Source organism: Priapulus caudatus, unplaced genomic scaffold, assembly GCF_000485595.1.
Source record: "Priapulus caudatus unplaced genomic scaffold, Priapulus_caudatus-5.0.1 Scaffold94, whole genome shotgun sequence".
Lineage (NCBI taxonomy): Eukaryota > Metazoa > Priapulida > Priapulimorpha > Priapulimorphida > Priapulidae > Priapulus > Priapulus caudatus.
Genome location: NW_014577155.1, coordinates 524,094 through 539,240, shown reverse-complemented (window position 1 = coordinate 539,240; position 15,147 = coordinate 524,094). Strand labels below are relative to the sequence as shown.

At 43.8% G+C, this 15,147-nt stretch overlaps 1 protein-coding gene across 1 annotated transcript in view; it reads right to left on the bottom strand.

Annotated features, from left to right (window-relative positions):
* Window positions 1-14,363, bottom strand: part of LOC106804957 (ubiquitin carboxyl-terminal hydrolase 24-like) — a 46,836-nt gene extending 32,473 nt beyond the window's left edge. Inside the window, exons 1-16 of the mRNA XM_014806373.1 lie at window positions 14,015-14,363; window positions 10,959-11,130; window positions 10,374-10,585; window positions 9,158-9,286; window positions 8,566-8,667; window positions 8,134-8,274; window positions 7,396-7,554; window positions 6,800-6,914; window positions 6,534-6,637; window positions 6,180-6,287; window positions 5,462-5,557; window positions 4,867-5,028; window positions 4,487-4,570; window positions 3,843-3,989; window positions 3,362-3,493; window positions 2,857-2,968 (exon numbers count right to left, since the gene is read on the bottom strand). Coding sequence (XP_014661859.1) covers window positions 2,857-2,968; window positions 3,362-3,493; window positions 3,843-3,989; window positions 4,487-4,570; window positions 4,867-5,028; window positions 5,462-5,557; window positions 6,180-6,287; window positions 6,534-6,637; window positions 6,800-6,914; window positions 7,396-7,554; window positions 8,134-8,274; window positions 8,566-8,667; window positions 9,158-9,286; window positions 10,374-10,585; window positions 10,959-11,130; window positions 14,015-14,245 — 2,206 coding nt within the window. The 5' untranslated portion in view covers window positions 14,246-14,363. The remainder of the gene's footprint in view (window positions 1-2,856; window positions 2,969-3,361; window positions 3,494-3,842; window positions 3,990-4,486; window positions 4,571-4,866; window positions 5,029-5,461; window positions 5,558-6,179; window positions 6,288-6,533; window positions 6,638-6,799; window positions 6,915-7,395; window positions 7,555-8,133; window positions 8,275-8,565; window positions 8,668-9,157; window positions 9,287-10,373; window positions 10,586-10,958; window positions 11,131-14,014) is intronic.
* Window positions 14,364-15,147: the final 784 nt, after the last annotated feature.

Sequence of the window (15,147 nt, the reverse complement as noted above, 5' to 3'; positions counted from 1 at the left end):
TACACTGTCCATCTGTCCCTTCTTCCCGACCCTCTCTTTTGTCCTTTCCTCTATCATTCCCTCCCATTCTAGCTTTCTCTCTCTCTCTCTGCTCTCTCTCTCTCTCTCTCTCTCTTTCTCTCTTCTCTCTCTCTTCATCTCTCTCTCTCTCTTCTCTCTCTCTCTCTCTCTCTTTCTCTCTCTCTCTCTCTTCTCTCTCTACTCTCTGCTCCGCTTCTCGCTCTCTCTCTCGTGTGCTCTCTCTCTCACTTCTACAGGAGGTAGACTCCCTCCCCTGCCTGTGGCTGGTGCGTAGCCCACGGATGCATTTGACCCTCTCTCCCTCTCCCTCTTCCCCTCTCCCCCTCTCTACTTCCCTCTCCCCCTCTCTCTCCCATTCTATATACATTATATCTCTCTCTCTTCGCTACTACAGGACGGAGGACCGCCTCCTTCTGCCATGTCGGGGTGTTAGAGGAGGCCAGTGCGCGCCGGCGGTCAGCCCCGCTCAGCCCGCCGTAAACTCAGGAGGCCAGACGTCTGTCATAGAAGGCATTCAGCAGCAAGAAGCTGACGCTCAGTGCCAGCGGCCGCTCTGTTCGACGCCTGCCGCGCCCAGCATGTCGACGTTCAGCCTTGTATACAACCTACAGGGAGCATTCTCGAGATGTATACAACATGCAAGCGGGAACTAGCGTGGTTGACGTTCAGAGGCGCACAGCGTAAGCCTAATAGTCAACGTTTAGAAGATATATGTTACCTTACGATGTTTTAGATTTGCTACTCACTCACTTCACTCACGACGCACGCACACTCACACCCAACGCCACTCACTCAACTCCGAGTCCACACCCACCACTCACTCACTCCACTCACTCAGGAACACACTCAGGCCACACATCGGCTCACACACTCACTCACTCGCCTCATGCACTGCCCTGACTCACCTCACTCGTACATCTCACTTCGCCCACACACCCACCCACTTTCTCACTCACTCACTCACTCACTCACTCTCTCTGCTCACCCACTCACTCACTCTCTCACCCACTCTCTCATCCCACTCAATCTCTACCACTCGCTCTCGCTCACTCACTCAGCCCACCTCACACACTCCACTTCACTCACGTCACCCAGCTCACATCACTCACGTCGCCCACTCACTCACTCACCACCTGCTGCGCTCTTCTCCTCTCTGCACACGGTGTACGAGCGCTAGCTGATGCCGACTACCGGCGACACGCCCGCGCGCGACGTTGAAGACGCGCACAGCAGTTCTGCCGAGGACTTTCTCAACGCGGGCGGCCTCGGCCCTCGTCGTCAAACGTGCTGCAGCGCCGACGCCATGATCATCCGACGATCGACGTACGAGACGCGGCGAGGAAGTGTTCTGCCTCCATCCCCTGCAGCTTAGCCAGAGTGAGGTGGGAAGAAGGTAGAGCTGAACAGGTGGGTAGACAGGTAGACAGCTGAGTGGCGTAGACAGGTGAGCGGCGGTAGACAGCGTGAAGCAGGGTAGACAGGTTAGACAGTGATGGTCGTGACGCGGTAGACAGGTGAAGCCAGGTAGACAGGTGACGCGCGGGTAGACAGTGTAGACATGGTGGGCGGGCGGGGTAGACAGGTAGACAAGGCTGAGCGGGTAGACAGTGAGCGCGGTTAGCACAGGTAGAACAGGAACCTGAGCGGGTTAGACAGGTGAGGCGGTGGGCGTTAAGACGAGTAGACAGGTGAGGCGGCGTACGACGACCGGTAGACAGGTGAGGCGTTAGACAGCGTAGCGACAGCCTGAGCGGGTAGACAGGGTTGAAGCAGCTAGCCACCGGCGGGTGGAGGCGGATCCGCGTAGACAGCGCGTAGATAGCTAGCGATCGGCCTAGGACAGGTGAAAGCAGCTAGCCAGCGTGAGGCGGTAGGAGGACATCGGTAGATAGCTGGCACAGCGGCCGGTCAGCTAGACAGGTGAAGCAGCTCAGCCAGAGTGAAGGCGGGGTACGACAGCGGCGCAGCATAGCTAAGACAGCGGTCCGTGCTAGAAGGGTTGAAGCGCTAGCCAGCGGTGAGGCGAGCCAGCGCAGGGGGTAGACAGGTAGATAGCCTGAGCGGCCCCGTACGAACCACCCGTGACAGCAGCTAGCCAGGTGAGCGGGGTACGACAGGGTACGATATGCGTGAGCGATAGACAGCACGTGAGAGCAGCAGCCAGGTGAGCGTGGTATACAGGGTAGAACAGTGAAGGTGGCGTAGACAGGTTAGATAAGCTGAAGAGCGGCGGGCTGTAGACAGCTAGCAGTGTGAGCGTGGTCAGACAGGGTAGATAGCCTGAAGCAGCGTAGACAGCGCTGAACGCAGGGACTAGACAGCATAGCCAGGTCACACGCTAACGCGGCCGGGACCGCCGCGAGCCAAGGTAGACAGGTAGACAGCTGCCCAGGTAAGCAGCTAGACAGGTAGACAGCTGCCCAGGTAAGCAGCTAGTCAGGTAAACAGCTAGACAGGTAGACAGCTGCACAGGTAAGCAGCTAGTCAGCGAGTAACAGCACGTAGACATTTTTTAGGACTATTTTAGGAATTTTTGTAAGCCTGTTGCTTTAACTTGTGTTAAAATAGTTAGTAGTATTAAATAATTTAAACCATGTTTGTCTAAAAACTGTCCTATGCATTACAAACACTAATTACGAATGCATCCTGACTCAGATGCTATCTGCAGGAGGAAGAACAGACAGAGAGAAAGGAAGAGGGGAGAATGGAAGAAGGAGGGAGAGTGAGCCAGAGAGAGAGAGAGGGTGGGAGAGAAAGAGGGAGAGAAGGAGGAATAGCAAGCGGATTAGAGAGAGGGGCAGAGAGACATAGAGCGATAGATAGAGAGCCTCTCACCTGTGGCAGAAAGGCGAGTGGAGTCCATCTTTAGAATGCGCTGGTGGAAGAGCTGCGTCTGTGTCTCCGACTCAAGGTCACACAGGCTCTCCGCGAACCACTCGTAGCACGTCTGCAAACACACGTGCCGGTTACTATGGTAACCATGACAAACCATGTATATATATATATACATAAACATACATTATTTCATACTTACACACACGCATGCATGCATGCACGGATGCACAAACACCCATACATACATACACACACACATATATTATATATATATATATGCATATATATATACATAGGCACGCACACACGCATGCACGCACGCATGCACGCACACAAGCACAGTCAAGCTAATGCAGGTTGTACTTCTCTTTCTTCCGAGTGCACACGGAATTCTCGATATTGGTGTATTGTCTTCTAGAACTTGCTACCACAATGACGATTAGCGCCCATCTATCATGCCAGACAGATGACCGGTCGATTTCATGAGGGACTCGCGCACACGCACCTCTCTGTCAAAGTCGCAGGCCTGAGGGTTGTTGATGAGAGTGTCCCACAGCTCCTTGACACGGCTCCACGACAGGTAGAGGCCACCCTCTCTCAGCACAAAATGTAAGAACTGTAGGTGGCCTGCAACGTACTGTGCCACGCGCACACACACGCACGTCAAGATTACAGATGCCCAAGAACATCGCACGACAGCCTAGTCTAGTTAAAAAGTTATTCAAAAAGCTACAATTACACACTCGATTGAAACTATGAATACAATATGATCTATTGAATAGTTGAAACTTGTCTGCAAGTTAAATGTAATAGTCTATGTAACTATATGTAATGGTAAAATTATATTGTATAATTCACATTTCCAGCAGCACTTGAATGAGATTTTGTCTTATCTACGTATATTTTGAAGTGCTGTCCACAAAATATCGCCGAAACACTTTAATATGATGATGATTGTTATGATCATTTATAACTAATATAAACACCTGTTTATGCATATAACGGCCATCCACCATCTTTTCTGGACTCAGACATTCTCCTGGCACTTGCACTGCCATCTTGTGGAAACGTGACAAACTACTGATGACCATCTTGATGATTTCATGACTTTTATTCAGGTCACTGATCATGCTCTGAAATGAATTAAATAACTTCACAGATGGCCTACAGATGGCACTGTAACAACAGTACAGCAGACAATATGTGTTATTGATGTGTTATTGAAAGAAAGCCATAAAGATCAGAGAAGATGAGAAAAGAATGCTACGAGGAATCGATCTATTAAATCAAACACTACTTAAGCTACTGATATGCTCCTAATAGTATGCAAAGACCGATGTAATCTATCAGTCTATGTTAATGTAACCTTTACTAAAGCCGTCTTTCCCATTTATCTCTCGAATGATAACCCTTATATTTTTTTATGCCACACAGACTTCATACAAATCATTGCACCGGCCTCAGTGCGTTGGTTAGTACATTCTCGTAACATGACTTCCCTCGGTTGGACAAACCATCAAGTCTCCCCCCTCACCACACATCATACACCTTCGTTCCTCACACCGAAGCATTAATACAGTAATCGACTACTAGTCGGGCGTCAACAGCCGTGTAGTATTGCAGTAGTTACCTTCTCCTGTTTGTTGTAGGTCTGCTTGGCTATGCTTCGTGCGATGCTGTTAAGCTGTCTCAGGGCTGGCAGCACCCAGACACCCTGTCAACGTGCAAGCGCCATGTCGTCATCAAGCGATTAGATTAATTACACAAATTTATTAATTGAATAATTAACATTTTAATTTTTATTATTATTATTAATATTGTTATTGTTATTGTTATCAAAATTCTGCTTCTAGTTTATTGCCATCTCTTGATCAGGAGCAACTTTATACGAGCAAATTATTATCCACGCAGAAACCTGTAGAAACCAGTAAACGCGATCTTAAAGTTAGTGTTGTAACGTCAACTGATATTAAATAAATAAATAATAATGAACTTAAAACTTCAGCAGACCTTCTTGATGTCATCTATGCACTTCATGATGTAGTTTTTCTTCAACTGTTCCTTCACCGCAAACGAATCGCTCAGAATCGAAAAATGTGCGTCTAACGCGGACTCTACGAGTCTCATGGGCAGCGTGGGCAGATGTGCCAACTCCCACAATAGATCTAGCACCTAGAACATAGAATAGAATAACATAGAAACCAGCACACGTACAATACACAGGGTGGCAGCGTGGGGGGGGGGGGATGTGCCAACTCCCACAATAGATCTAGCACCTAGAACATAGAATAGAATAACATAGAAACCAGCACACGTACAATACACAGGGTGGCAGCGTGGGGAAAGAGATGTGCCAACTCCCACAGTAAATCAAGTACCTATAACATAGAAACCAGCACACGTACAATACACAGGGTGGCAGCGTGGGGGGGGGGGTGCCAACTCCCACAGTAAATCAAGTACCTATAACAGAAACCAGCCCAGCTACAATACACAGGGTGGCAGCGTGGGGGTGGGCAGATGTGCCAACTCCCACAGTCGATCATGTACCAGTAACACAGATGCTATACATACGGGGTGATCCACGTATTATGGCAATACATACCTTCACCGTCGTCCTGGTAACGCGAGCTTCCTTCCCAATTCTGCCGATGAGGTTGAGCAATTTCTCTCTGATTCGATCCGTCTCTACTTCCCAGCTCTGCGAAAACCCCGATCAGTCCGATCGTTATACAGCATGCAAGCAGACAGAGTCTGGTGCTGGTATCTACTTCCATAATAACCCAAAATCATGCATGCATATTGGCATTGTGGGATTTTATAGCATGGTGCTTCAGTCAGTATTTCGAATAGTTTCCCTGATTGCTGGGATGCTAACCGGGATTGTTTGTGTAACAGCATGTCTCTACAGCAAGGCTAACATGTCTAAGAACCCTCGTACGTTGTTACTTTCACCAATATATGCAATGACTGACATTTCCTCGTTGTTAATTAACTGTTGATGATCCCATGAAAAGCCTATTAACTGTTAACCTGTCTCTACACATTATTAAAAGCCCAATATGGCTATCTAATCCACACTGTTGTCAATTAAAAGAATAATTGACACCTTGTGCTGTTATAACAATATCAGTATATAACATTATTGCCAAATTCATATTACGTTGTCGATTTTTATAGCTGATTACTAATAAAAAGCTCAAATAATAATCATCTGCATTTGTTGCTGTTGTTACTGTTGTTCAAATGGTAACGGCTGAAGCAGGTGTAGCAGAGGTTTCTGCACCATACGTGTCAATGTGTATGCGTGTGCTGCCATCTACCTTCTGTATGAGGACAAACAGATGTTCCTGCTGCTGGGGACTAAACTTGACAGATGCACTGGCCATCAGCGAGTGTATGTTTTCTATCACCGTGCTGTGCTGGCCCGTCTGGAAACAGTTAATTAACTGGTATTAATAACAATAAATACTAATAATTAGTCATTCACTAATTAGGTCTTTGCCTTTTGAAGTGGTGCAAACGTGTCCAGCAAAGCACAACACGAATTATGATACCATTACAATAATTTGGAAAATATGAAACATAACAATTTAATAGAGGTCCGCGTGAATAATTATCAATTTTTAATATCCAATTCTTTTTTGCCGTGAAAATACTTTCAGCTAAATTTATACCTGGAGTTGCCAGATTTTAGACAGCTCTTCCAATGTTAACCTTGTTCCCAGAAATTCTACTATTCCTTTGATCTTGTCACAGTACTGTGCTTGGTCTATGTTACCTATTACAATTAATAATCAAATATTACACACCTGTAACATAAGCAAATAAGCAAACTAGACTTTTATGTTAGCACCGTAACGTTTAATTTTGAAGTTAATTCCAATCATGATCACCTTTGGAGTTATTAAACCTAATAATTACTAACACGAATGAGTAATACCTTCTAGTGCAATGGATAAAACCTTGTTGTTAACCAGCCAATCCAAGATCTTTTCTGAGTCGATGGCGTGTTTCACGGGTTTCGTGCTTGTGCTGTCGTCTATCAGCTTGGTGACCTGAAAACAAAGGAGCATTTCTACATCGCATTCGACAACAGAATCATCAACTCACATACGCAGTAAATAGTTTTTCCTTCTTTTTTTTCATTCAATCTCAAATCGGAATAATCGTGCACCTAGCGTAAGGGCCAATTGGCGTATTGTTACAAATATCACAGTTCCACAATAATAACGGGTCATTAATGCTGGTAATGATAATTAATCAAGACTAAATTCATACTGACAATGCCCCACACCCCCAGTTCATATATATATTCAATCCAGTTTAAGTGGGCAGTCAGGTGCTGCCACCTGTATTACCTGTGCAAAACTAATACCGACAACATTGCACAGCAGCAACGCTGCACATTTTCAAGCCAAACTTATAAATTTTACATCTGCGAATTCAGATGACTGACCCAACCTGTCAACATTTTCCTAAGAAACAATTCCTGACAAACATGCGCGAGAGTCGCTGCTTCTACACACGTGAGATTACCTCCTTCAAGCTGTTCATCCTTGCATTGAAGTGCGGCGACTTGAGCATACGTAGCGCCACCTCTAGGCGAAGATTGTCGATCGACTCAACTTTCTCCGGCCATAGCTGCAGCGAGAGCAGCTTGATGGCGCCGAGGAGATGTGCGACGCTCGCCACCCTCTGTAAACAAGCGAACGTCACACCAACGCGAAACCCACTCCAGCCCTTGCGTCGATTCCCTCGCTATAGTAACGCCTGCCAGCACTTTACGATTATTTACATCTTCAACCAACATCTCTGATTACTTTCTGATCAACACAGGGGTTAAATTTCAATTCGATTTGTAATTAATTTAAACTTTTATAAAAATGTTTTTTGCATTGCAAGGCAAGCATTTCCTTCAAAGGAAGGGCACAAGGCAACTCACAGTTCGCTTATTATTAGCAACACTTTTTACATGAGGAATGCTTATGGAACATGGCCAACATTAAAAACTTCACTCATACTAACAAAAAAAATACAGCACAAGAAGCAGACGAAACGCCGGCACTCACAAGGGCGCGTCAGCGGGGGAAAAAACTCATTTCTCAAAATAAAAACGTTCAATTTCTCAAAAATTTAACTCGACACGACTCGACTCGGAAAAAGCTACACCGCCACCATAGCGCAATGATCGCAGACGACTACGTGACAAGCGGTGACCGTACGCCGTGAGGTCGATCCAACTACTCCATGCGCACGCGCACGCTCATCACCGACCTTGTGCTTTAGATCCTGCTCCTGCAGCCGCTGGATGTACTGCACACACTTGTCAAGGCCCGGCGCGAGCAGAGTCTGGAACTTCTTCTGGTTGAGGTATTCCGCGCACAGGCCCAGCGGTTCCAGCAGTGCCGCCATCACCTGTGGCAAGTCCCAAACTGCCAATTAGTGTCGGGAGGTCAGAGGTCAAAGGTCAAGGTCGCATGTGGGCAGCCTCCCTACCTCCACCCTATTATACTAGTGACATTGCAAGAGAAGATATGCAAACAGTAGACATGCTCCTTTGTAGCAGAAATTGTTCAACAAAACTAAAACTTGTACCAACTACGAGTTTCGAGGTATCGACGGTTCTCAGCAGTAGAGAGAATAACCCCTGTATCAGAGCAACGGTTTAGTATACGTATTAAACGAAAATCATCGTGAGAACATTACACATGAATCAGGCTCCTCCTCTTCAAGTCTCCTCTTGATCATGTCTATGCCTCCCTGCTCGCCAAACTTGTTGATGAGATTCACCAGCAAGCCGTGCGGTTCCTGCAACGCACACATTAAACGCGCACAAAGATTAATTACATTCAGTGCATTGCGGGTCAACACACACGTGCGCATGTGAAACCAGAAATCGTGACTGAACAGCAAAAAACTGTGGTTGCTGAAACGTAGGCACTATATGTGCGAAGATTAATTATGATTGCAATTAAATTCACAGTGCATTATGAGTCGACACATAAGTGTGCACGTGAAACCAGAAATCGTGACTGAACAGCAAAAAATAAATACATTATACTCACAAAAACCATTTTGCGATCCACGTACTTTTATATCAACACAATTATGTTTCTAGTTCAATAACAATTTCAATAATACATTATTCACATATTGGGCATTTTATTATACTTTTAATAATGGGGCTATAGGTTAACATATATGGACTTTTACAACCTATAAGATATACAATAATTAATTATAAATTATAACCATGCTGTCTCGCATGTTACATGTGCTCCTGTAATAGTGTGCACACCTTGTAAGAGTTAGCAGGTGGGCTGACAGCAAACAGGTTATCTGCCCCTAACCGATCCTCCCAGTGATCCTTCTTATCCCATCGTCTGCTCTTGTTCTTGTAGTGCCATTCTGACTCATGATCGAATGCCTGAAATGTAGCAACATTGTAATACTGAAGGCCGACTGATACAGAAATCCATCAGAATAGAATGTCTAAATATTTCACTTTATAACTGGTGGAAAATGTGTTGAATTAAAGTGATACCTTTCCCATTACTTATAAAGAAATGTTAACAAAGGTTCGCATTTTATGATGCATGTTAAAAATCTGCTAGGTTTATTAAAACACTTACCACCATGATGCACATGAACTGTGATATAATTTTAAGTTTGCTTGCTATAGAAAACTCATAGAATATGTCTCATCTGAGACTGTTGAAGGTTTCACTATCGAAAAAACATGGTTAATTTTCTTAATTTAATTACTACAATCACCACCATGACGATGTCCATCTGCAATTGGCCGAAATCAGCCAAACTCTCCAACGTGAATTCTTCTTTGCGTGTGTGACAACACGTATTATCAATAACTGCGATTAACAAATTATAAGTGGCTAACATTTTCTAATTGCCATCTGTAGGTTGACAAACCAAGTTTTTACTGTATAAAAGCAAGCAAGACTGGAAGAACAACATACATAACCGTGTATATTTTGGGAAACCCACAAAGGCAACTAGGAAGGGCAGCTATGGAAATTTACTGCTGCACACACTGGCCAATTTTCAGTACCACCACAGCAAGTGAGCAGGGCAACCACGACTTTTTTGTGGAGACAGGGTGGAAACTCGAGCCATGAAGCCAAAATCGCATTTACTGTAAAGGTTTTAGATTTTGTGGGTAAAATTATTACTGAAATGCATAACAATTATTTTATATCTGGACGTTCACATGCTTTCTCAAAGGAAGGAATGTTTTAGTAAGATTAGACAGCGCAATAGCTAAATACCAATTAAATGGGTAATAAAAAAGCATGTTCCTTTCCAACTTTTACATCGGAAAAGCTTTCCACATCAAGCCCGCATCAAGCGTCAGACCAGCTTCATCAGGAAAAGCAAAAACGTACAAATCTCGAGCTGAGTCTTACACCGATCACCGCGCATCCGACCACTGCCATCGGCTGACCGCGACGTCAAAACCACGTCGACGCCGAGCGGCGACATCGCGACACACTTACGACGGCGAGCGTTTCGAGCAGGCGCACAGGAACGGGCAGGTGTTTCAAGCGTGCGGCCGCGAGGTCCGTGAAAAGCGTGAGCATGTTGTAGATGCCCTCCTGAATCTCTGGACCCCAGCGGTGCACCGCACCGGACTTCACCAGCTTCTTGAAAGCCTCGGGCATGCATCGCTCGACGAACCTCCTGCAATTCTCGTCGGCTTCCAGAAGACCTACGATCAAAGTATAGACATCAACGTCAGGAGCGACGCGTGCTGGTGTTAGGAGTCGCGTCCCGAACGAAATCAAAAGGGGAAATACACGCTGAAGGTGTGTTACGCCGTTGTTAATGCGGGGAAAGATACAAGAGAATCGCACACGTGGAATGAACATTAGCAGATTTTTCATCGATCGTGTTTGGTTAGGTTGAATTAACAAGACGGCACATAACTAGAAACAGAGCACCGAAACGTTGAGTCACTTGTAGAATGTATATTGGCAGATTTTTCATTGACTGTGTATAACTACGTTGAAACAACAAGACTAAGAGTTAGCATAGAATGAGCTGAACAAGACATGAAACTTATACGTTGTGTGGCACCACACCTTCGTTCGCACGCCGCGTGGCGGCTATAAGGCACTTTCCGAGTGACTCGTCCTTCTTGTAGGGAATGGACCAATTATCCGTGAAGACTCGACCCTCCAGCTCATAAAGGTTAGTTGCCGGAAATTCGAATGAGGCGTTTGAATCATCTTGGTCCTGATCTGTGTTTGCAGTCTGTCAAATCACAAACAAGCTATTAGCAATCAATCGAACGAGCTGTATTGAATGTAGTAACCACATCCTTCTTCAATATTGCTGCTAGTCACAGTAGACCAGTTTGCATGTATTTTTCCCATGTGCATGTCAAAAATTGGAAAAGTTTGCAAAAACTGTCTAAATTTGTCATGTGTTTCAAATGGTCAGTATTACCTCTATTCCATAACTTCGAAAGCAACTTGACATGCAGACTAAATCCATTGGATCAACATTAAATTAGTTTATGTGTGATAATAGGAATGCATTGATAGTTTATTTTGGAAAAATATATTTTTAAAATTTCTGTTTTTAATTATTTGTGTAAGGCCATGAGAATGAAAGTTTTAGATTTGCGTCCGGACATTTTTCAAATGGCATGAGGCTGTTTTTCATTATTTTTTTCTATTGAGCTGAACGAATGAACAGGGATGAGATTGGAGAGTTTAATTTTCAGCTGAAATTGAAATGAGCAAACAGAGGAGCGAGCAATGCAGCATGCTCATCCGGAATTTTTTTTAAAGAATGGTGCCATTTGGTGCATTCTAAGCTATTCTGAACACATTATAGGAGACTCTTGAATCACCTTTTCAAGTTGTCAAAAGGAACAAACGAACTATGAATAGGAAATCAGGGGGCTGAAAATGAGCAAGTTTTTTTATTAAATGTGTAGACATAATGATATTTTTCTGTTTCCACCCGTCGCTTGCATTGTTTTACTCAGACATTTTACTCAGACATAAGCTGCCTTGCTGCGACGGGATTTGAATGAAAAAACACAATGCGAATGGAACAATCAGTGCATAGTCATGCACACAACATGCACACAGCAACATGTAAACCCGGACCCCAGGCCAGGCATGGTCGTTACGTGATCAGCTACCTCAAATGTCTGCCCCTCTACTGCAGCCTGTGAACGAGGATTTTCTTTTCTGGTACACAAAAACAGATACACTGTATACTTCGCTGTCAGTCTACTGTCTACACTCTACAGTCTACAGTCAGGTGCTGTTGAGGGTATACAATTTAAATTTTTACATTGTTACCCCCCCCCCCATTTTCTCAACGAATTTAGACGTTTCACAAAATCGACCCCTGGGACTGTCAAATCCGCGGATTTCCGCGGATCCGCGGAAGAATCTCATCCCTGAATGAGAGATTTCGATCATTCCAAGATCGAAGCTTGTTGTGTTATGCGTAATTACAGCCGTTTAGTTTTACAGCTGTTTGATGATCTGGAACTTGATTTTTTGTGATGGAGAGCCTTTTTAGATAATGAATTTTTTTTAAATAATGAACTTTTTCGGCTGGAGGTTGGAGCATACGGGGGTGGTGGACGCAAATCTAAAACTTTCATTCTCATAGCCTAATGTTGTCATTAGAGAACAGACATCAATGTCGTGATTTCTATGCTTCAGTATGTTGACAACGCAGCACAACCACTGCATGATGGAAAACCACAAGACTCAAAAACTACTTCGTATTTTACAGTATCAACATTATCTTAATATAACTAGTACTGTCAGGGGTCGAAATTAGCGGTATCCCGATATCCGCGGGATAGTAGATTCTTGTGTTGGATACCAGATTTCAATGCTTGGTATCCCGCCGGGATAGTAAAAAAAAATCGTCAAAATCGGGATAGTGGTTGTTGAGTTATCAACTTTATACGGCAGCGCATTGAGGCGAGTAAGAGGGAGTCGCGACGCGATCTGATCATTAAATGTGATGTTTTATGCATTGTATCAAGCAAACCAGACAATGCGTCTAGACAATATGTCTGCAGTGTACTTGTCTGTGCATATCTGTGATCTGTTTTCATGTTTTTATTAATAATTACATTACATATTAATAATTTCAAATGCTATTATTGCATATTTAAAAATTTTGGATACCAACATTATTGAAATTACTATCCAAATGAAAGTGTCAATGACATTGGTAGCTCACCACAAAAAGGACACAAATGAGTGAGTGAGAAGAAGTCAGTTTTAATTGAGCACACAACGACGTACATTATAGAAACAAAGAGTATATATGGGAGAACTCCCCATTATATACTCTCTGATAATTATGTGTAATTTTTTATGTGAAAATAATAAATAATATTATATATATAATTATAAATAATTTATAAACCAAAATGAATCACAATTTGTGACGGTAGATGGCGCTATACCCGATATAATAATAATAATATAATAATAATAGTATAAATCATAATATGTTCATTGAGGAATTTTGCATTAAAGATTTGTCAATGTATCTTGTAAAACGAACCAGACGGGTGTGACACCACAGACTGTTTGTTATCTTGGCGTGTCTATTATATGCTATTATTAGCACACAACCCTACCTAATTTGCATAATTTTTTTTAAATATCAAAACCCCTACGCCTATATTCATTCACATACCAAAAATGAGCAAAATCCGTTGCAACCTGAACTGACTAATTGCAATTCCCATTTTTGGCAAAAAATTTCGTGGCCTCGGAAAGTAACGATCGAACTGGCGTGCTCAACAAAATAGGACGTTTAATATAGGAGCATAGCAGTAACAACTATACCCAATTTCAAACATGTGGGTCAAACGGTTCCTGAGTTATCGTTGACTGTAGCCAAATGTTGACGGACGGACGGACGACGACCCATGGCAATAGCTCAGCTTGACGATGTCAAGGTGAGCTAAAAATGGGATACCAGATTTTTTGGGGTGATACCAGATTTCAATACCTGGTATCCCGAATGGATACCATAATAAAAATCTAATTTCGACCCCTCACTGTACTGTGTACAGTCTAAACTCGCAAGCTGAAGTTCATCAAAACTCAACAACCTCATTCAACAGACAAACAGTGAAACACACCTGTCCGACCACTACTTCGTAGGCAGGTGGAAGACTGGGACCATACGTTTTAGTTCCGACATCTTTCATGTCAATGTCGTCTAACACATCGTACGACGGACTCGGATTCTCGTGCGTAAGAATGCCAACCGCCTCCCCCACGTCGTTCTTCGCAAGGCGAAGTGCACGCCGGATTTCGAGAGGATCTGGGAAACCCATATCCAGTAGCATGTTCAAGTTATCGTCCTCCATTCCACGGGTCGTACGATTTTTACATTCCAAAAAATTAACAAGATGTGGGTAATACGCGAAATAGTAGATAACAACTGTACAAAAACACAAAATTGTGACGAAAAGACGAATATCATCGCACGCAAACTACCATATTGAATTCTTCGCCACCTGGTGCCGGAATAACAAACTAAAACTTCTCGGAAATTGCTTTCGCGGACGGAACCGCGATATTTAAGATTATTTAACGCGATGATTATTTTGTATATTCATTCATACTACCAGTTAAATTTATACTAAATTTATAATGTTTTTTCCAAACAGGAATTAATGGACATTACACCGAATGTAAACATATATTAGGCCCCTACCCATCACACGTGAATGAAAACCCGTTTTTTTCCCAAATATATTTCAGCGTTATATTTTGTATGAAACAATCTTATTTCTATTAACCCTCTACATTATATCTATAATCGCATCGTCGTTTAAATTTATCATAGTCAGGTGTAGATTGGCATTCCCTCTTGCTTGACGAAGCCGGCCTGTTCTTTGCACTCGATCATCTGAGCGTGATCATTGCTCTCGAGTGCCATCTTCAAAGTATCCGAAGATCGGCCGAAAAAAATTACCTTGGCAGTCAACGGTGACCGACGCACGAGCGCCATCTTCATGTACATTAGCCTATGCGGAACCCAGGGCGCGATGCTGCAAGCAAAGCAAATAATATTAATAGGATTTTACCATGTACACGTGCCCTCGGCCTGTCTGCAACCAGTTTGAACGTATGAGCACGGCTGAATAAAATTATCTTGGCAGTCTACGGTAACCGACGCACGAGCCCCGTCTTCATGTACATTAGCCTATGCGGAACCCAGGGCGCGATACTGAGAGCAATGCCAATGTTATAGATCGGATTTTAC